The following is a 25162-nucleotide window of genomic DNA, read 5'->3' as shown; positions in this document are numbered from 1 at the left end:
TAACAGAGTAATAAACTAAAATATCATAACTAGTCAAATTAAGCTGATTGTATACTGTAAAACATAATTAGTACATATAACTTAAATCATTTCGGAAGGGAATAATCAATTTGAAAACCAAAACGTGGTTGGGCCATTGAGGCGAGACATTTTTGGGCCTAATAATTTCCATCAATTTGGGCTTATTGTATTGGAACACTTTTGGGTAAACCATAAACGTTTCTATTACCTTTACGATTTTATCTCATGGTTGTCCACTATTGACTTGGTACGGGGATTAAGAAGCAGTAAATGATAGGGGTAATACCAAATTATCCTTATTAAATAGAGCAACTTTCACATATAGCAAACACAAAATTCATATTTGTATGCTATAGCAAAGTTTGCATAATTACGCTCCATAGCAAACATAAATATGTATATTTTGTTATACATATACAAAAGAAAGTAGTTGTATAATCAGATTTGGTATACATATACAAAAAGATCAATTGTATAAAGTGAGAGAGGCGAGTGAGCGAGCGAGATCTAGGAGAGGGGAACGAAAATATATCTATATATACAATTTTCACGCATTTTATACATTTGTGTTTTTGTATAAAGTGAGAGAGACGAGTGAGAGAGCGAGATCTAGGAGAGTGGCGAACGAGATCTGGGAGAGGGGAACGAAAATATATGTATATATACAATTTTCTCTCGCTTTATACAAACACAAACGCATTTTATACAATTTGCGTTTTCTATATAAAGTGAGAGAGGTGAGTGAGAGAGCGAGATCTGGGAGAGTGGCGAGCGATATCTGGGAGAGGGGAGAGATGGGAACAAAAAATATATGTATATATACAATTTTCTCTCGCTTTATACAAACACAAACACACTTTATACATTTGCGTTTGTATAAAAAACAAGAGAGGCGAGGGAGAGAACGAGAGTGGCGAGCGAGATTCACTAGGAGAGAGGTGAAATAGCAACAGTTTGCTATGAAGTACAATTAAATCAAACTATATTTATAGCATTTAATTTGAATTAATAGTTTGCTATTATATACAATTTTCCCTATTAAATATAAGTCATTTAAACATTGAAAAATGAACAATATTTAATAGCAAGAATAAAATAAATACAAAATGATAAATTATTTATTGATTTTATAAACTAGACAAATATTATTAGACATATCATATAATGGACAAGTAAGATGGAAAGAGAGACTATGTGGTTTAAAAAAAAATAGAGTTCCAAATTTACATTAAATTACAATAAAGCATAAGAATACATACATATTAGTAATACCAAGTGGTAAAAACTAATTCTTCATTTTTGGTATCATATTGTGTGAATTATATTTATAAATATAGTAGAAAAAATGATTTATTATATTAAATATTATATATTATATAGGGAGTTTATGATTGGACATCACAATGTCCCATCATAAACTCCCTCTTATATAATAAGAGAATTATTATTATTACTATATAAGAAGAGTGAATAAGCACACTCTTCATTGGCCTATCACAAAGATGGCCCACCTACTTTTATATACACCTCTTTCATTAAATTTAATTATTTCCTTTTTAAATAGTACTAAAAAATAAATTTAAAATATTACAAATTTGATTAACTCTCAAAATTTTATGCGAATTGTATAATTAAGACGAAGGGAATAACATATATTATTTGAAAAATTACATTAAGAATACCATAAACCACAATAGTTAACAACTTACAATATTTGAAAAACATATTAACTCTCAAAATTTCACATGTGTCACATAAATTGGGACAAATGGAGTAGCATATATTATTTGAAATTACGTTAAGAATATTATTAATCACAACTTAAAGTATTTAAAAATAGATAACATATATTATTTGAAAATAATGTAAAAAATATTATAAATCATAATAATTAACAATTTAACGGATATTGTGCCCGTGCTTGCATTTAGAAGTGAGAATGTTTAGGAGCTTAGGGTCAATCAGTCAATTGACCGATTTGCCCTTCTTCTTCAACTTCCTCTATTTACTACAAAAATAGTACTAAAAATCAATTTAAAATATTAAAAATTTGGTTAATTCTTGAAATTTCACATGTATTGCATAATATAATAGAGTGAGTAACACATATTATTTGAATGAAAATTATATAAATAGTACTAAAATATAGTTTAAAATAGTACTAAAAATTTGATTAACTCTCAAAATTTCATATGTACTGCGTAATTGAGATTGAGTGAGAAATATATATTATTTGAAAAATAGAATAAATATGTGATATTATTAGAAAGAGCTTTAATATATATTTTAAAAATTATTTTGTCTTCCGTATATGATTTTCTGTATATATGTGGAGTTTTAAAGTTTTTAACATTTTAATATAGAAATATGATTATTTGAAAATTTTAGTACTTTCTTCATTTAAATTTTTCCTTGTTTTTCTTTTAATTTGTTTTAGATTTAAAAATTATATAAAAAGTACTTAAAATCACAATGTAATAATATAAGATATTAAAAAAAACATAATTAAAAATCATAAAAGAAATTTTATTGACTCTTTAATTCCATATTGAAACAAAAGAAGTTTGTTTGAAAATAAAATAAAAAGTACCGTAAATTAAAGTAAAATAACAACTAAAAATATTTAAGAATCATATAAGAAATTTAGTTGAGTTTCGTAAAAGTACCTACGTCACATAAAATGGAACAGAAAGAGTAATAAATATTATTTGAAAATGATATAAGAAGTGCTATAAATCACAATAAATTAACAACTTCAAAATATATTTAACAAAATCACATACAAAAAATTATATAACTCTCCAAATTTCATCGTTGTCACATAAATTGAAACAAAGAACTACTCTCAATTTATGTTACTTACTTTCTTTTTTAGTCTGTCCCAAAAGAATGTCATATTTCTATATTAAGTAACAATTTGATTATAAAATATTTATTTTACCCTTAATGAAATAATTTACAGTCATACAAATTTATATCAATCATTTTGGACCACAAGTTTTAAAAGTCTTCATTTATTTTTTAAACTCCGTGGCGAATCAAACTACCTCACATAAAATGAGACGGAGGAAGTAATATATATTGGGCCCGTGCTGGCGCGGGAACCTAATATCTAGTATATCTAGAGTTGTCAATATGGGTTGTCTCACTTTCACCCCATTTGGGTTAATCCATACAGGCTTTGAAATTTGACGGGCCAGGAGGGCTAGCCTATTTTTTGTGTGGGCCAGAAAATGATCGGTCCAGCCCACAAGTATGTGGGCTACGGGCTTTGCCGAGCCAACTCACTTTTCTTAAAAGTATATTTTTTTAAATTAAATTATAATTTAAAAATATTATCATAAATATCAACATGACAATATTACATGGTGTTAGTGTTACTACTTGTTAATCAAATACACAAATAAAATTATCTTTATAATATTTATTAAGTTTGATTTCAAGTAAAAGCATAAATAGCTAGATAAAAATATTAACCTAATTGTTTTCCAATGATCATAATAAAACACAAAAACTATGACAATATTCCATAGGCTATGGCCTATGTATTGATTCCCTAGAATTTTTATTTTATGTAGTACATATTTTATAAACATAATTTGTATTTAAATTGTAATATTTCAAACTTTAAACAGATTTTGAGTTTAGACTCTTGTTATTTTTAATACTCTATTTTATTTTTATTTTTTAATTAATTTTTATTTGGCTCACGGGCCAACCCTATCCATATTTCTCAAGCCCCACAAATCGGTTGACTTATTCTGGCCGGGCTAAAAAATCTTTTTCAAATGAGCTACAAAAATTGTTGCCCAACCTTATCAAATCATGGGTTAGGCTAGGCCGGCCCAACAGGCCTAGCCCATATTGACGGCTCTATATATATCCCTGCATAATAGTCTCTGACTGATCAACCCAATCTTTTAATCCTCTGTATGTTGTGTTTTGTATCCGCTTAATTTAACGTATCAACAACATTGTTTGTTAGATTGTGTGTGTTTTTTTTCCAGTAGAAGGTTTATTAGAAACAATTTCTCTAATCTAAGGTAAACTAATGATTGTGTAAAGTCTATCCTCCTTGGACCTTAGTGAGTATAGTATTGTTGTTGTTGTATTGCAGGTCCATGTAGAAACTAGGCGAAATTTCACAGGACAAAAAAAAAGACAAAAAACAAACCAAACTAGAATTATTTAGCATTTCATGACATGATCCAATGCATGGTATATTATTAATTATAGTTAAATATATTATGCCAATTCCAAAACATCAAAAGACAAAATCCTTATGATGTTAACCCAGTCTTCTTTCCACTAAACGATAACATCAAATAAAATGGAGAAAACATAAGTAGACTTTGAATTCTCCTTTTATTATTTCAGAAAAGACAAAATTTTGAAGCTACTTAGACATTTCCTCTAAAATATTCATATTTTAGAATTCAAGAACATATTATACATGCTAACTGCCAAAAGAAAACATTGTTAATTATCACAATTAACCTAAAAAAAATGTAAGTAGCAATTAGGTGAGAAGAGAAGGGTGACAAGCTGAGTTGGTTTAGGAATAATTAAATAATATAAAGTTGAAAATGATTATGTGTACATACATATAGTAGTCATATACATAAGACATGAGATAATTAGTGGTCGGGAGGTGTATTATACCATATTGTATTTGTATCAAGCAACAATTGCCAAACTCATTCCAATCATTTGTGAACATAAAATTAATTTACTAGTAATACTTAAAACAAAATTTTAAATTAGTATATGCTCATAATCTCATTTCATATATTTAATTATAGGTTTCGAAATTTTGCTGATCAGGTCATTAGTCCAAGCTGCATAGGCAAAGGTCCCCTTATGTTCTGTGTTTGATTTCTAGTACTTATCCATATAAACACACACACACACACACACACATATATATATATATATATATATCGTAAAATTTATGCTTATAAAATGATCAATGATTTAATCTTACGTGTATAATCTAAATTCTTTACATTAAATCATCTATTATATAGGTAAATGATACACAAACGAGTACATGATCTATTTAAATCTTTATTAAAATTTAATAAAATATAATTTTATAATAAATACTATGTCTAAATATATGGTTAATAATATATTATATCTAAATGCATAGTTAATATTATATACTCCAACTATCCGAACCTAGTATTTTTTTTTTCTAGACCATGAATATATATGTGAAGACCCACTAAAATTACAACAAATTATAAATTTTAATCTAAGGTTCTGATAGTAAAATGAATTTAATGTCGATATTTAAAAAGGTCGTCAAATTAAGACATCAAATTTGTCTTTGTTTCCGTATCCAGGGGTTCGAGTAATTCTATATTCGATTCGAAATTTCAAACTGTATGTTTATAACAAAAATTTGAAATATACACCTATAGGCTATAGTAAGATTAAAAAACTATCAAATTATATAAATATTTATATCATATTTACTAATTTTCTCTATAGTTTAAAATAATTATATTTTATCTCACTTATTAATAATTTCATATTAGATTCACCTAGATACTTGTTTTTTGCGACCAGATACACCGAAATGGGAAAAGAGATGAGCGAGATTTATCTATGTATTCCAAATATATGTGAATCCTCTTGGATGTAGTGTATCTAAAATAAATTAAACCTAATTTTGATACCATATATCCCAAGATAAATATATATGGGCGCACCTAAAATTTGATAAAATTCATAATATTGCTAACTAGCGTGTATCTAAGTATTAACTTATAAACTAATGAGATTTATGTAAATTACCCGATTAAGATTGCACTCATTCTAACACACTAACTCTCAATCTTAATTTTTTTCTATTTATGTTATAACCCTCACCAACATGTTTAGCCAAACTTAGCTTGGTAATGTACTTAGGTGTTGTCGATTCACATATATCCACTAATTCTTGAAAGATTTCAATTATGCAAATCCCTGTCAAAAAGTTTAATCCACAGATAATGTAAGCTTGTTGGTTGTTCGACTATTCCAAAAAGAGATAAGTTTGGAACGGTCCAGAAGCGAAATTAGAATTTTTTTTAAAAAAAATATTAAAAATTAAATATATACAAAAAGTTAAAATAATTCAACAGTATTAAACATAAATGAATTTTTGTGCCTTTAACACTGCCCCTACGAAGGGGCTTTAATATTTAGCGGCCCTAAATTTGTATAGTTGTCACTTGTCAATATATGTATTGTGGGGGATTAAAAAGGAGGTCTTTGTCATTGGAAGATCTTAATTAGATCAGTATCTTGATTAACATTTTGGTAATATATAACTAACTACTAGTACTAAAATATCATCCATACAAAATTTATATTACTAGTTAAAATAACATTAAAAAAGAAATTAATCCTTCAATTATTTTCTTGATGAAAAGAAAGGTCATGTATATACATTATTCATAGCTTTTATGAATGAGAGTGACAGTGAGATGATATTAGATTCCTTTTCCACACACTCTATCTATATCAGTAGGTGCAAAATCAATTACTTAACCCCTTACCTTTCATTTTACATGGAGATGTTGACATGAAATTCAAAAAGAGAAAAACAAAAAATAGACAAAGGTACCCCTAATAATTTGTGGTGTTAAATTTTTCATATTTTTTATATGCTTATAAGGTCATATGTTTTAAAATTGAGGATTTATCAAAAAACAATTTCCTTACCTTTATAAGGTAGTGAAAAAGGACTGTGTCCACATCACTCTTCTCAAGCTCTATTCGTAGGATTACATTGGATATACTATAATTGTTATGTGCTCATAAAATATGTTGCTAAAGGTAAATTAAAAAAATAAAGAAATTTTCAAATATGAAAACACATCATGGTTTTAAGATGGACCAAAAGAAATGTGTATAATGGAAAATAAAACAAATTAAGTACTTTTTTGAAAGAAAAAAAAAACAAAAGGAGGTGGAAATTGATAGGTAGAGCCTCAGAGGACAAGATTAACATTTCTTTCATAGAAAAAAATTGCCCGTCAACACTCCGATTCAAGATAGGTCATAATCGTAAAATAAATCACTAATACTTAAACTTAGAAGAGGAGGTGTTTGATCTTTTACACAAATTAAATTGGAGGGAAGAATAATTATTACCTATTTTGCCTTGCACAATAATAAGACAATTGATATGACCTTTTAAAATACGATGTAAACGATGATGTAATACTAGTAAAAGGACATTAATACTGTTGATAATAATACAAGAAATAGAAAAACTCCGGCCTTTATTAGGAGCAATCATAATAATGACCAAAGAAGAAAGAAACATTGAATCTTGATTAGGAAATTGAACAAAATCCATTTATTTATAAGTATATATTATTATTATTTTCTCCTTTGATTAGATGAACCTTTACCAAAAGTCAGAACTTTCTTTTATACTTAATTTTTTTTATAAAATAATAATAATTTGTATCAATAATTTTCATTGTCTTAATTCTCCTCCATTGACTCTTACAAATTGTTTTCTGTTGGCATGACATTATGATTTGTGATCAGATCTCCCATAATTAGATGCTCTTATACTTTAGGTCCTTTAATTGTATTTTAAGTTCTAATGTTTCTCAAATGACCACTTTAATTATATTTATTCCTACATATCATCATCATGGGATATGATATAAAATTAATTGCAAATCAAAAGGTAAAGGAATTGCAATCATGTGTTATTATTAGGTGATCAGACATTACCTTAAGCTTTTGTAAACTACAGCTGTCAAAGAACTAATTAAGCTCCTTCTCTACTCACTTTTTCTTTCACTAAAGTTGCAAATTTATTTCTAATTAGAAAAGTTGATAATTTTTCACTCATGTCTGATATTTCGTGCGAATCTAACTCATGTGTTCTAAAGTATATTTATATACATATTTGGTCATTTTCTTAATACATATACAAAATTCGGAATAAAACTACTGGGTTGGGTTTTGTTGAATTCGTTCTTTCATTTGTTCCCATTTACTTCTCATATTAGCCTTTTGCATATCCTTTTAGAAAAAATGATAATAAGAGTCACTCTTATATATTCATACTTATTCTTATTTTTTCTTTCATGTTTTACCACATTAATCTCTTTTCGATTAATACTCCGTAGAGTTATTAATGCTAAGGTTATTATTGTGGTGGTGGGATTCATTTTACCTTGATCTTTTAAAATGACTTACATTTTACAATAACTATTTTTAATAAATACCACAAGTACATAGCAATGTTATGAATTTATATTTTTACCACTTTTGACATACTGACCAAGAATGATGTCAATGTGTATTGACATACTTTAAATTGATTTTCAAATTCAACATACTATAGCCACAACATTTTCACTGCAGAAAGTAACAACAAAACTTTGTCACATCTGAGAACTTCTACTATGCTTTTTTTACATAGCAAAAATTGTCAAAACTCCTTTACATAGTACTAATATTTACACTTAGTAATTGAAAAAAAAAAACAAAAAAAAACTCCCATTTGTAAAATTTGAGTTACAACAAAACTCTAGTAATTTGGCTACAACTTCTTTCTTCTATTTGTTTTGATTTGATTTCCTCAGCACATCTTAAAGTCCTCTCAATTTCATAGCCTCCTCCAATGCTTACTTCCCTTTCCAAATGACAACAATAGCTCTCAAAAACACTCACATTCACATGAAACTTAAACCCCATCATAAACAAAAACTCCATCTCTAATTTGTTCATTTCATTTGTTGCCAATCCTCCCACTCTTGCAAAATATGAATTCCTATAATTCCTGAAAAAAATAATTACACAAATACATTAGTTAAACTACTTCATTGACAACTTTCTTGATTTAAAAATATTGAGTGAAGGAAAGCAATAGTCACCAACAAAAGTTATTTACTTAAGTTTGGCCTTTTTTTAATAATATAATATAAAGTCTTGAAATTGAAGCAAAAAACCAAAAAGTGTGATTAAATAAAAGAGACTTACATGTCTTCAACATACTTAGAAGCAACCATAATAGTTGTAATGAGAAGCCTATGTACATTTCTTGGACTAATTCTGAACTCAGGATAGAGTTGACAGAATCTATCAATATATACATAAGCAACAACATAGACTGATGGTCCAGCTCTTGTGTACCTAAATATTCTCTCTAAATAAGATTGTATTGTCATGTCTGGTGTTTCATGACAATCAAATACTCTTGTTCTTACATTCTTGGACAATGCCCATGTACAATTTTTGGCTATTCTTTCATTCCTTGCTAAATTCCTCTCAATTAGAGAAGCAAGAACTGAGATTACTAATGGTATGCTTGAGTCTTGTTGATAAGAGTAACAATAAACATCATCTCTTAGTTTTCTTGGAGATATGTTGGCCATTTCTTGATTCAGGGGATAAAACAGAGGAATTTGAAAGGAGGGGTTTTGGTTTTCTATTTCTTTTTGTTTTTCTTGGGAAATGAATGGTTATGGGCTAGGGAAAGGGAATTGTTTATATAAGGGAGGGAAATTTGAGTTTTGGTGGATTTTTTGGCACTCATATATCCTCCGTCTCAATTTATGTGATGTAATTTGATTTTTAATATTTATGGTTTATAATAAATAGAAAATTGTCAAGTATACCCTTGTACTATCTAAAATAGTTTAAATATATCTCTTTATACTTCAGTTCAAATATACTCATCTCGTTATACTTTTGGTTCAAATATACTCCTCCTACTATAAATTATTTCATTAGAGGTAAAATGAACATTTTAAATTTAAATAGTTACGAAGTGTAGAAATATGTTTTTTTTTTTAACGAATGAGACAAATGAGATGAATAGTAGTAGAGAGAATTTTATATAAAGTAAAAGAAACTTTTGGAGGCATTTGGAAGGTGAGTAGGAAAGGAGGGGTAATATCAAATTACAAGATATTTGCCTCCTCATTGTAAAGGCAAAGTCCTGACACACCAGCTAGTTTTATGCTTTAATTTATTGTTAGATCACATATTATATTGTCATCTGCATATTTCTTATATAATATATGATCCTTCTGTTTTGCCTTCTAGCTAGAACTATCACTGCAAGCTGTATGTTCTTGAATCTCCCAATTGCTACTAAGTCAAACTGTTATTCCACACACCAATATTATAATTATAAGTACCTTTTACTGTGGGTGGACAAGGCTATTGACCTTCATGTCAATTTATATTTAGGATCTATGAATTGTGATACCCTAAGTAAATTCTATATCAGCAAAATACGAGAACGATACTGGTTAGGTAAGAAAATAATTTTTTGATTTTGGTAATGTATTTTAAAGTTACACATGTCTATACTCAAAACAAATTATATTACTAATGAGTTGGTTATTACAGATGGTATTAGAATGATTTCATTACGTGAAATCTAACGTGATGATAGAGAATTCTCAGCGGAGACTTTGAGTTCCTAAAGAAAGATGTATGTGACATCGACGGAGCATGAATAATATAATAGATATATAAGAAAATAAACTTAAGACTTAAATAACACATTTTAAGTTATACAAGCTTAAACGGAGGCATATTCAAAATTTTGAAAGAATAAGTACATTATTACGAAAAAGTAAATCTAATTTATTTGATTTAAACTTTAAGATTCTTATTATTCAACCAATTAAACTTTATATTTGACATTCAAAATTAACTCTTATATATATAAGACTAGATTAAGATGTCTAATTGAATTTTGTAAATAATTTTTAAAAATGATGAAATAAAAGTAGGGACAAGAAATATAGTTACCCTATGAATAACTCCAAAAGAAGGGTAAATTAGTCACTCACCGACAGTAGGAAGAAGTGGTAGGAGTGGGGAAGGAGGTATTCAAATATGTTAGGTCTTTAAAAGGTCCACGCATTTAAGAAAGGGGTCTTTCTTTCTTTGAGATTTGTGTCCCACAGCTATCCTAATAAACTACGTATTTCCTCCGTTTATTTTTACTTGTTTAAATAAAATGATACTATAATGTATTATATCATCTCTAGTTATTATTAATGGTTTTCATGCATTGAAAAATGAAGGGAAAAAAGATATAAATAACAAAATATTATTTGATTTTTAAAATTAAACATGTAAAAATAAACATCTATTTTTAATATATATATTAATCGAATTATAAGAATAGGAGTACAAAACAAACTAGTGGAGTTGTGAAAATTTGTGACTATAAGACTAGTACAAGTCACACGTGCAGTAGCTTCAAACATTAACTTCAAAAATCTTTCTGGTTTTTGCAACTTGCAACTTTTTTTCTAATAATAATAATAAACGAATACGTACAAAGAGATTTGTTGGAAGCTTTCATGTGAGTTTCTTCTTCATCACTTATTACGGTTGAATGGATTTTGTATAGTGACAAAATGCTTGTGTTCTCACTGTTGAGACTCTTAGTATATATTGTTTCAAAATTACAAACCTCTCTATAATAGTATTGATGAAACTTTTTATCATCTATTAATTCATTATCGACATAATATGTTCAAAGGATCGTATAACATAGAATTCATTATTCAATTTGGAAATAGTCTTTCCCATGTAAATTTAGAGATAGCAAAGAAGTTGAAAACTTTGCTACAGTATGAGGATATGAGTTATAATATTAAACCTTTTAAGAATATGTACAAACATGATATGCTCGAGATATACAAATATATAATTGAGGTGAAATTAGTTTTGATAGCCAATCAACTGAGTTATTAAAATCCACATTTCGATCTTTTCTCTCCTACTCCAAATTAACAAAAAAAAAATAATACTAATGTGCTTTTGTGAAAACTCATTTACCACATTGAATAAAAGTGATGACATGAGAGTACTATTGAAAAGTAGAGACCAAATTAAAGGAGATCTACTTGATAGATCATGAACACACACATACACAAAAGAAAATAAAATAATAACTGTAGAATAAGATTTTCTGATCAAATAAAAAAGATTCAAAAGTACGATTTTGTACAATATCATGAGTACCAAACGTTGAAGGTTGAAGGGGTTTGGTCCCACTATATTACTCCATGATTTTTGCCCATACAGCCTGTGTATGGTATGGCCTATACTATAATTAATTACTTTGGGCCTAACCCAATGTTTTAACTATAATAATGACCTTTCATCCTTATGTTCAGTCAAAAGGTTACATTAATTGAAATTGTGAAATCATGTTATCAAATGGCCAACTTTAGAACATACTGTCTATTATTGGTCAAATGGTCATAAATGAAATATTTGTACGATTTCTATTTTTCCCCTATGTGTTTTTATTTGATTAGAAATTTGCATAGGATTTCAGTGTATGGGTAACTTGTATCTCATTGTCTTTCCCTTTGACGGTTCAAAGTCTTGTTCGTATATGTAATTTAATATAAGTATGTTGCTCATTTGATAAATTATATAAGAGTTGGAGAAAATTTTAATATAATTTTTACAAATTATAGATTTTGTGGTTATTAGAAAAAATATAATTATCAAGTATTTACTTATAAAATTTAAGATCAAACATAATTTCAACTTCAAATCAACTTTCGCCCAGATCAATACAACAACATATTCATTATAATTTTACAAGTGAAATGTGAGAAAAAAAATGGTGTAAGCAAACTTTACCCCTACCATTATAAAATAGAAAATTATTTTCAAATAAATAATTTCAAATTCACGCTCAAACACCTCCAAATGTCTTTTTCCAATGAGTTAAAGAGGAAACAGAAAATTCCAACAAGTTAAAAATAAAAGGAGAAAAAAAAGGTCACAGTATTTGATTTATGATATGTAGATTGGTTAAACCTACTTTTAAGTTATTTTTAGTTTTTAAGAGTGTTCGATAAAGTAAAAAAATGACTTTAATGTAGTTAAAAAAAAAAAAAAAAAACTCTTTTTACTTTTTATTTTTTAACTTAAAAATCATTTAAAACTTAATTATTATTTTTAATTTAAAACTACTTTTATTCAGCATATCCAAACGGGCTTTTAGACATTTCGACCTTTGGTTATCACTTGTCCATTGTGGATGGGCGTAATTTTAAAATCTGCAAATAATATAATCTCACTGGTTTGTTTTTCTTTTTGTTTGGTCAATTTCAATATTGACAAATCCCTTTCCTACGGAAAAATGTCAAAAATATTCTTAAACTATATGAAATGAATAAAAATATTCTTTATTTATGATTTGATTCAAAACTGTTCTTGCTGTCAATATTTTAATTCAGAAATACCTTATTATTACTTAATGGGTCAAAAATACCATTTTTTTTCAAATAAATGTATTATTTAAATGTTTATCCTACTTTAACTCAAAAAAATAAAACATAATTTTTTTTCTTATTTTATTATAATTATTTTTTATCCTTATATAAATAAAAATTAATGATGTATTTACTATGATCTTATATATACAACATATATTATCGGTTAAAAGGGTACATGAAGTTATTCTATTGTAACTGATAAAATGAGATTAAGAAGAAATACGTTATTTCCTATATTTTTATTTGTTAAAGTGATTTTAAAAGAAAGAAAACAAGAATAGGGTGCTTTAATAAAAAAATTCATTAGGAAGAAAATGTGTTTTAAAAGAAAAAATAATAATATATTTATTCAGAAAAGGACACTTTTGATCCATTTAGTAACTATACAAGTATTTTTGGACTAAAATATTAACGACAAAGATATTTTTCAGACTATAAACAAAGAACAATTTTGTTCGTTCCATTTAGTTTAACAATATTTTTGATCATTTTTCATTATAAATAAAAAAATCATTTCCACTTCCCATCCCATGCTTTCTTCTGTTGGTAAATACTTTCATACCCTTGGTATTTATGCTACATATAGGTTATTGTTGTTATATCTGATATTTACACGAATCGTATCAACTTATTAAGTTTAAGTAATTTAATAAGATGAAAATATAAATTAATTAATTATGATTAATGATAAAACTCAACAGGTTAATTTTGATATAATATTATAATAATATAAATGTCAAGCGCGGCTGAAGTTTTACCTTTTTGTTCTATCAATGTGTGTTAACTGTTAATCATGAATATAAAGAAGGAAAATTGGGCATCATACAAAACTATTAATTTAAAATAAATGATATAGCTATAATTTAGTTTAATTTAATTTCAATTTGCAGCAAACTTCTTGCCATTCACTTCTCTCTCCTCTCTCTTGGAATTTTGCTCGTCACTCTCCAGTCTCCTCTTTTTCAGCCCTCTCTCACTCGCCTCACTTTTTATACAAACACAAATGTATTGTGTTTGTATAAAGCAAGAGAGACTGTATATACAAATACAAATACAAATACATATATCTTTGTCTTATACACTTATAATTATACAAATACAAATCTTCCTCTGCCCAATTATCTTTTGTCTTTCTCTTTCCTTTGCTTTATACAAACAAAAATTATACAAAATACAATGTAAAATTTGTGTTTGTATAGCGAGATTTGATATACAAATACAAATGTTTTAACTCGATTAAATTGTATACGAATTCAAATTTTATGCATATAACAAACACAATCATTGATGCATATACATAGTAGTTACATATATACAATTATCTAACCGATATACATGTACAATTCACCTCTCTCCACTCTCTGCCCTCTCTCGCTTGCCTCTCTCCTCTCTCCCAATCTCGCTCGCCACTCTAGCCTGACACAGAGAACATATATATATATATATATATATATATATATATATATATAAGCACAATTTTCATTCCAATTGCCGCAATTTTTATGCAAATCGCCGCAATTTATATAAATGAGATGCTCCATAGCAAACATAATTTGGCTAAGGAGCGCAAATAGCAAAACTATATGTATAAAGCTCTAATATGATTTTTATGTTTGCTATTCCTAAAATTACTCATATAAAAAAGGCTTAAAAACAAGTTGAAATATATATATATGAAAGATACGTTTGTAAAAAAAAAAAACTCGTATATATTCACGTGTGAATATTATTTTTTTATAATATATGTTCAATAATCTTGAACACATGAAGCATAGGGATTTAAGATGCTGCAATGTTAAAGAAATGAATAAATCCACCACAATCAGGTCCTATGTATGATGTTATTGTTATATATTACTTAATTAACGTGGAATAAGATTATCTCCAAGCTAAGCAATCAATTATATAAGATTACTACGATTTATTTATGCAATTATTTTAGCAATAACTAATAATAATGCCACATTATTAAGAAATGCTAGTATTTGATTTGATCTGGCCATCTAGAGTGATTTTTTTGTCTCAAATCTTGATAATTAATTTGGAAAATTGGGATCTCAGAGTGAACTTCTATTAATATAAATACTAACAAATCGTGATTTTAATATATGGAAAATACTAACATCTATTAAAAAATTATTGAAATTTTAGAGTAATACTGTTCAGATTAGATGTCACCTCTTGTATAAATATATATCAAATATATGTGTATAAAAACGTTTTCAAAACTTATAAGGCATTGAATAAATGAAGAGAGTGACCCTAGAAGAGGAGGCAATCTCTGATATTTTACTTATACTTTAGGGATAAGGGTCTGAAAAATACCCCAATTTTGGTCGGATTTACTGTTGCGATCGATACTAAACTTTCATGAGGACCTATTACCTCCCTAGACTATTTAATACCGTATTTTAAACATATATATTTGTCCACGTGGACATAAAAAATAATGCAAAATTATAAATAGTAATGTGTGCACGTGGGCACATATATACCTTTAAAATACACTATTAAATAGTTCAGGGGGTAAAAAATACGGTATGAAATAGTTTAGGGAGGTAATAGGTCCTTATGAAAGTTTAGTATCGCAACAGCAAATCCGACCAAAGTTGAGGTATTTTTCAAACACTTATCCCTATACTTTACTCTCAACTTTGAGAATTTCAACTTATATCAGAGCAAGGAAAATGGAATCAGACTCAATTTCAGTTCATCACAGGGATTTGGAAGTAGTAGTTCCAGTAGCCGTATTTGATGATGTTGATGTTTCAAAATAACTTCAGGAATTTAGCATTGAAGATAAGGACAGAAAGAGTTTTGGCTAAAATTGTCCTTAAATTATACTCCAAAATTAGATTACATCAATAAAATATCATTCTTAACAGAAAATATCTTTCAAGTATTTGAAAGTTAACAACTTTCATTCTTCTGCTAAAATTTGTCAGAAAACTAGTAGATTCCACAAAAATTCAGTCACACCTTCGTATTTATTATTCTGATATACGCTAAAAATATTTTCGTGAACTTTTTTGTCAATTGAGTTTAACAGTATGCAAAATCTTTTAATTAACAGATTATTTTCATGTGATTTAATATTAAAAAAAAATTGCCTGTTGAAATATGTTTGTTCTCAATTGAATCTGCTAGAACCGGTGTTTGTTGGAGGCTTCCACTTCTAATAATGGAGAATGAAACTCGAATGCGAGACATAATCAAAATTTTAATCACCTTAATATCAGATTGTCTCGAAAAAGTATTGATCTAACTACATTTTGTCTTTGAAAAAACTGAAGACAATTAATTAAGTCCTAACTTTTTTCTGTTGGTAAATGAGAAGATGAGCATATCATGTATCATCACATCTTCCTAACATTTTTTGTTTCAACAAGCAATGATGTCCAAGATTTTCAATATTCTTTTTTTCAAGAGCTTTATATAGTAGATAATAAAATTATGCAGGGAATTTTTTTATTGATAGTCACGTGAATTGCACGTGTTTTTGTAGCACCCCTTAGTTTTTTGACAATATCTAACATACAGATGAAAATTGTTAACTTTCAAATACTTGAAGGATGTTTTCTATCAAAAAGATATTTTAAGGATGTAGTTTAAGTTTTGGGGTGTAGTTTAAGGATCGTTTTAGTCAAACTTAAACTCTCTCTCTATATATATACTTCGGGTTGAAAGCAATTGTTCTTTTTGTATTTTGTTTCCGACCCGATGTTCAATACGTGCATTGGGGCCCGATCAAATTCGAAGCCAAATAAGATTTTTTACATTCCAAAGAACATGAGACCTAAACATCCCTAGAATCTATGACCACCCAATTTGAAGCCCTAAACCTCAACAGTAAGTTCAATGGCCAAGTTTCACTAAGCAAAATGTGTAGACTTGTCTTGAATGAGCCTAAAATAGAAACAAATTTTAAAGACTTTTTCCACGTGAACACTTGCCTTTGAGTAAGCTAGCTAATTAATCAGATTGCCCAACAATGTTATAATACTCCTCCTAGTATATATGTTACATCAATTGCCAAAAGAAAACAATAATAACATTTTTTTATAAAAAAAAAAAAAAAAAAACTTTGTTGGGGAACATAATCAGACCACATTATTTTGTCAAAAGTGGGGGATGGCACTATGATGGGAAAATCCATTTTATTTCTACAAGATATATAATGCACCCAATCATTCACTTTGCCAGTTATGGCATTAATCCAATAATAAGCACAATCTCTAATTAAAATTTATTGCGAGGACGCAACCACCATGCATACTTTGGCTCAGTTCTTACAATATAGCGTGGATAGTAATTCACTTGATTGCAATATTACGTACTACTTACCAACAACAACATACTGTAGCCAAAACTCAACGTTACTACTTATCAAATAATAATAAATGTTTATGTTTGTGAGAAGGAATTAAGAGACTTTTAAGAGTACAATTGAGCTAGTCAAGGCACTGAATAACAAAAAGCAATCCGGAAACTTGATGCAAACATAGGACCCTTGGACCTAACTTAACCCCATAAGTTACCTCTGTTGGGTTTTAAAGGTGTGAACAAGAAATGAAAGGTTGTGACTCTCTTGAAGAGTTGTAACTATGCCGAAGGGTTGTGACCTTTATGAAAGGTTGTGTCCTTTCTAAAGGGTTGTGACCGTTTGAAAGGTTATGCCTTTTCCAAAGTGTAATTGTGACCTTTCTGAAAGGCTGTTTTCTTTCTGAAAGGTTGTCTTCTTTCCAAAGGGTTATGACCTTTACCCTTTGTTGGCTATAAATAGAGAGGTTTTCTTTCATTTTTCTGCATCGAATTCTTCCCTTCTTTTGCAAACATTTCTTACAAAACAAAATCGATCGATCGTGTCTGTGCGTGTGATTCGTTGCTGTCATTTTGAGTTCGTTGAAATTATTGAAGTTTGAGGTACCGCTACTTCTTTAATGGTTAATCTGTTTTATCTTGGGAGGAATTAATCTGCAACCTCGGGTGCTTGAGGGGATTAAATTTCTTAAGGACACACAGTGGGTTCTGTGGACTCGGATAGTTACGTTCTTTGTGTTTTTCTTTTCATCTTTTATTATTTCTGGTTTGCTAATCTGAAAACAGGAGATAACAACCTCTTGAGTGGATGATTGGCCAAGTCCATATAAGCAAATCACCAGTCCACTCCCAGCCAATGCGGGACTCTAACAACGTAACCCCCTTCGTGCCTAGACCAAATTGAAGTGTGGAATAGGAACTCAAACATGGATGAACCTGACTCTGATACTAAATAAAGATATGACGGCCGGACCTAATTAACTTAACCCAGGAACTAGCTATTGAGGTTTACTAGGCCCAAGATATCAATTCCTTTACCCTTGACTACTTATACTTGTATTCCTGTTCATGACCTGAATAAAATATATTATGTTTTTTTTAAAATCAAATATGCATTTTATGATGTTCCCACATCAGTAATATTTGCATTTACCTCGATTAATGAAATAAAAATTACAAAATTACTATTTTACAACTCCTGTAATTAAAAAATAATCACCAACATGTAAAATTTTAAAGCAACTATTTTCTTAATAGTATAAACGTAATTGGCTATTCTGCGCAGTTGCTACCAATTTAATAGTACATGGGTCCAATTACAGATCCAGGCCCACTTTTTCATAGTTGGGTCGGATGACTTAGGCCTTGAAGAGGTTAATTATATCGGACAATCACCTTTGATTCGAACTAGGCCCAATTATTTCGGTGATGAGATAGACAACGATATGAGATATCATTCACCTTTTACGTAGGATAATTGATCTCACATTTTAGTATATAATGATTCTAGAGACTAATTAATACACATAATCAAACACATAACAAAGTAATTTCACTATCAAAATTGTTATTTCGTTTCTCACCAATCAAACGACGCCGATGTCTAAATCTATATTTGTCAGTAAGTGATGAAAACTTAACATTCATAAGTACAATTATATATAAATGTGTTGGTAAGAACTAGAATAAGACTTTTTTCCAACTTCTACTTTCATTATTAGATCAATAAGTCAAAGAAATCTGCTTTAAACATCAATAATGTGAAGAAAAAAAAAAACCTCAACAATGTAAACTTTTTAGGTGCAAATGCAAGTTTTACTAGTTTAAATTTTGCCTTTTGGCTAAACTTTATAAACACACCTTCTAAACAACATAAATGCAACGTTTCATTAGGCGCAAAACTGCATAATTATTATCTTTTGATTGATTAAAATAAACTTGATTATCCACATGATTAGCATGATGATTACACTTTTTAGTTCATGGGACTCAATGTACTTTTTTCCTTCTCTAACAGAGGTAGTTTGACTCGACACGGAGTTTAAAAAAGAAATGAAGACTTTTAAAACTTGTGGTCTAAAATGAATGACTGAAATTTATGTGACTATAAATCATTTCATTAAGAGAAAAATAAATATTTTAAAGTTAAGATGTTACTTAATATAAAAATATATCATTCTTTTTGGGACTAATTAAAAAAAGTAAGTTACATAAATTGGGACGGAGAGAGTAATAATAAGAAAACAAAGGGGTCCCTCATTGGTTAAACCACCTCGGTGCTATCTCATACGTTAAACCCAACTATCTATATACGTGGCGCCACCACCTTGGTGCAAAAGAACAAAAAATCTCCTAATTATATGTAATCAATAATATTATTTCTTACAAAAAAATAATAAAAAATCTACTTAGTACTTCCTCCGTTCCATTTTATATGACACTTTTCGGATTTCGAGATTCAAACAAGTCTATCTTTGACCGTATATTTTTGTATTTTGGAAGAACTATAAATAAATAGTCCCCTTTCTTTCCACAAAAATCTCGCCCTCAAGTCTAATTCTCTCACTTATATCTCTTCAACACTAAAAATTTGAAATATTCATGGTATTACATCTAAAATCACTAAATTAAAGTTGAAAAAAATTATTTACTCTTTAATATATGGCCTTTTATTTAGAATTTATTTAAAAGTTACAATAATATCAACAAAAATTATATAGTAGTACAAGTTTTATAAATTTGCATAATTCTTCATCGAGAGAAATCAACAAAAAAAGGAAGAAAAGAACGGGTCAACAACATCAACATGTGTATTTGAGAAATTGTCCTCGAACTGAGAAATGTCCACATTAGTTCGTTGAAGTGTTTACACAAACTTGTGGTCCTCATTTATATTTTGTGGAAAACTCTACTTCACCTAAGTAGAAGGGAAAAAAATGAAATTGAAAAAAAAAAGAAAAAGAAAAAGAGAACTATTGTTAAGCCTAGAAATACGAAAGTGGAAAATCAGATGATTTTCTCTAAAGGGCAAATTACAGAAATCACATACTTTTAAGGCAAAATTATAATTTATCCCTTAAAAGTTTATAATTACAGAAATCCCTCAAGCGGATACAATAATATAAGCACTGATACATTAATCCGATGCGCGAGATACATTAATCGCTAAGTAAGATACATTACATTTTATACATGATACACTAATCTGATGTACATTTTATACATGATATACTAATCTGATGCGCGAGATACACTAATCGGATGCGCTGGTACATTAATCTGATGCGCGAGATACACTAATCGGATGCGCTGGTACATTAATCTGATGCGCGAGATACACTAATCTGATGCGTGAAAATGAGGGATTTTAGAGATTTGTAAAACTTATATGGGATAATGGTAATAAGTAAACTAAAATGTGAGATTTCTGTAATTAATCCTTCTCTAAAAAGCTCAAGATATTACTTTAGCCCAAGCCCAATTCGAGACTCCAATTGCCCAGCTCAATAGCAAGCCGGATTAACTGGCCCGTGACCGACCCAAGCCCTACATCGACTGGACTTCAATACATCGGCCCGACCCGGCCCTTAACAATTGAGTGTAGATTACATGTGGATTCCCAACTTGTGGCGTGTCCTAAAATTCTTCCCATGCATTGACACGTGTCATCTTCTTTCCATATTCCAAAAAATCTTGTTATCCCTTCTAGATATTTCCAATTTTAAGTATTTAATTATTACGCCGTTTAATGTTACTTGTCATATTTCACTTTTGTTGTGTTAAATTGATAACTTTTTTAAGTTAAATTTAATTATATTAACTTAATATTTAAATATTCATAAACTATATAAAAAGCAATACAAGTTTTAATTCACTTATCAATATAATGAAAAGAATAACTATTTTAAAATATTAATCAAACTCACATAATTTGACTCTCGAAAAATAAAATATATATGACAATTAATTTGGGACACAGAAGTAATCATATTGATCTAACATGATTTGGCGCAACACAAAAACACATTATAAGTACAACCTTCTGTTTCCTGAGATTTATACGTGCCTTTAAAAACTCGTCAAAAATTTAAGTGGTGTGCGTTTTTACCATGAAATACTATAGGATTCTTTGATTTTTAAAAGTAAAAAAGTTTGTGGTGTTTGGTTACAGTCAAGTTTATATTCCAATTTCAGGGTTGAATATTAGTATTTTGCATCATTTTGATAGCCAGTAAAGACATTTAATTGATACTCTTTCCTTTAGCTTTTTTCTTTAACTACATCAAAATGTTATTTCCGTCATTCACTTTTTATTTGTCGCTGTTTGACTTGATACGTTTATTAAGAAAATAATTAATGATATATGTATTTTATCAAACTTTTTCTATTAAATGATGTCTTGAAAAATAATTTGAAAAATAAGTATTTAATGTTGAGGGTAAAAGATAGAACAAAATTATTGTCTTTTCTAGATATGTCAAAAGTGACAAATAAAAATAAAAATATATTTTAAGAATAAGTGACAAGCAAAATTGTCTTTTCTAGATATGTCAAAACTTTAATGTAATTATTAATGGGTAATGTTAAATGGCCAGAAAATTTGGCCAGAATTTTTTAAAAAACTATAACATCTTTTTTATTTTAAATAAACTAATCTTTTTTCCATTTTTTAGTTAAAAGGTACTAAAGTTAAATGGTAAAACTGTTTAAAAAGATAAAACAATATAGATAAAATATCATTCTGTTCAAATTCTTGCCAAATTTTTTGACCAAAAAGATTTTTCCATTATTAATAACATAGGCAGATAAAAAAAATTGAGTGATGAATTTGATGCCATTATTAAAAGTCGTATTTATTTAAATTCAAAAGAATGAAATGAAACGAAATCCAGAGGAGCGATGAATGATGGAGTATCTGATTTTATTTTAACTATAAAGTAATGCAGACAAGCCAAGAATAATGGAATCTTTTATTTTATTTTTTTGTTTATATGATTCCAATGTGAGTGTACGTGTATATATTGATGGCCTTATATTATTTGAAGGAATACTGTACGTATGCCAAAAACTCTCTTTTTATAGTAGACGGTTATCCTATTGCTTTCACAAGATATATATTTCCAACACAATGCTAATGATCACATATTATTATTATTATATAAGTTTATGTGATAAAATTGTATAGCCAACATAAAAAAGAATCCATTTTCTTTGTAATTTCTTCTTGAGTTAGCTATTAGAACTATTTTATAACAAAATCTCAGGCATATCCACAATAAATAATCAACACGACTTTATTAATTCTTCTAATTGGTTTACTTGAAAGAAAATTATTTAAGAAATTATAATGATACGAGGTGAATAATTAGATTGTCAATTTATCCCCAATAAAGATACCATACAACTATTGATCGACTTGATCGACAAAGTGAAATAAATTTAGGTTTTGGAGTCTTATTGAATTTAGAGTACCCTTAATTAATTAGAGTTATCGAGTTCGAGCCCTCAATACGAAGAAAATTTTAAGTTAGACAAACTAACTCTATATAAGGTTTCACTATAATATAAATTTTTATAAACTATTTTATTTCAGGTGAATTAATCCCCAAAGTAAATAAAGAATTGTAAAAAATAATAATTGAAAAGATACTTGCATGATTAACAAATTCCATAATCCTAATTAATTGTATAATCATGCCTTTTTTAGAGGGTGAACTCTTAATATTGATCAAGTCATCAATGTTGAAGAAGAAGGAAGCTAACGATTGGAACGTGTCAAAGGAATAGGTCCAACGAAGCTGACTAACGTGTCTACAACAAGTATTGATGAAGAAGGAAGCTGACGATTGGAACATGTCAAAGGAACAGGTCCAACGAAGCTAACTGATGAGTTTACAACACTGCTGTAGAATCAGAGTCGCACTAGGATTATATTACGACTAGAATTATATTATGATTAGGATTATATTACGACTAGGATTAGATTATTTATAATTGCATTATTATTATTATAGTAGTAATAGGTATTGTAATAGGATTCTAAGTATAGTTAACTTAGGACTCTACAATTTTCTCCTTATATAAAGAGTATGTACTTAACAATGTTAATCATCAATACAATCCTTGATTTCTCTAATCCTAGACGTGAAATTTCTACAATCAAGACTACTAGTATCAAGTTTGGATACAGAATATCAAAGTTTCATTTTGTTACTTGAATGTTGGAATTGATAATTATAAACCTGCAAAACTCAAAATAAAGTCAAGGAGTAGTAACACATATGACATGTATTACTTGATCTTAAAATGTCAAAATTTTCCTTCTATCTTCCCATAAATGAGAATGACAGAATGTACTACCTAATCCCGAGTGACTTTTCTTCTAGCTACGCTCTCACGTTCGTTTGGTTTGAATACAAGTTATGGTGAGATTTTTTATGCTGAGATAAATTATGTTGGGATAAGTTATGATGGAATTAGTTTTTATTGCTTGTTTGGTTTGTCATATTCAAACTTATATTCATGACATAATTTGTAAGAATAAGTTGTTTGTTTACAAAAATACGTCCAACCTTATTTTTTTATTTTTTTTACATTTTCTTTACAAGTCTTAGTTATTCATTTTTAAAAATAAAAATTTCATCTTATTTAGCTTAAATATTATTGGGTTTGCATTTCCATGATTGTGCCATGTGTTTTTAAAATTGAACTTTCATCTTATTTAACTTAAAAATAAAACTTCCATCTTGTTTAGCTTAAAAATAAAATTTCTATAAACTTTCATCTTATTTAGTTTAAAAATAAAACTTTCATTTTATTTAGCTTAAAAATAAAACTTTTATTTTAAGTTTATTAAAAAGTAAAAGAATTTAATTATTAAAGTTATCTACATTTTAATTGATATATAAAATATAATCTTTAAGTGAGTAATAAACTATTTAATTAAAAAACGTAATTTAGTAGTGGAGTGAACATTTTGAGAGAAATCAAAATATAAATAAACATAAGAATTAGACAAATATATTCAACTTATAATATATTCATAAATAAAAATTGTATTTATAAACTATAATTTTTTAACAGAAAAATATATTATCATAAGAACAACGAATAATTAAGGTTGTAAATGTTATTATAAATGTTGTTAAAAAATATGTTAATATACATGAATGTAAAGTGGTGTACAAACATGAGGTTTAAGGGGATATTTTTGTTATTTTACCTACTTTATCCTAGTAAAACTTATCATGGGATAGACAAAACCTTTCAATGTGAAAAGGTGACTACTTTATATAATATAATTAAATAAATAAATATAAAATATAGAAGATATACTAAATTGAGTGTTTTTAGTTGAGGATATTATAATAATTTAACATTCAAATTTGAGAATTTATTATCCTTTTAAGGTAGTGTGTGTGTGTGTATATATATATATATATATTAACAAATTTTAAAAATATTTTTTTCAAAATTATTCTTATCAATAAATTATTACATAATTAATGACTAATAATTAAATTTAGATTTTCAAA

General features: G+C 28.0%; 1 protein-coding gene across 1 annotated transcript; it reads right to left on the bottom strand.

The window, feature by feature from the left end:
• Nucleotides 1-8326: 8326 nt before the first annotated feature.
• LOC125824831 (cyclin-U2-2) lies at nt 8327-9496 on the bottom strand. Its single transcript, XM_049504184.1, has 2 exons — nt 9022-9496; nt 8327-8821 (listed from the first exon to the last, which is right to left on the bottom strand). Exons 1-2 carry the CDS (start codon nt 9414-9416, stop codon nt 8557-8559), a joined length of 660 nt encoding a protein of 219 aa, XP_049360141.1. The 5' UTR covers nt 9417-9496; the 3' UTR covers nt 8327-8556.
• Between the last annotated feature and the right edge of the window lie 15666 nt (nt 9497-25162).

The sequence above is a fragment of the Solanum verrucosum genome, unplaced genomic scaffold (assembly GCF_900185275.1).
Source record: "Solanum verrucosum unplaced genomic scaffold, falcon-dt-bn FXZP01000080.1, whole genome shotgun sequence".
In the NCBI taxonomy this organism is placed as follows: domain Eukaryota; kingdom Viridiplantae; phylum Streptophyta; class Magnoliopsida; order Solanales; family Solanaceae; genus Solanum; species Solanum verrucosum.
Note: the sequence above shows the minus strand (reverse complement) of the source record. Positions and strands in the feature narration are given on the sequence as shown.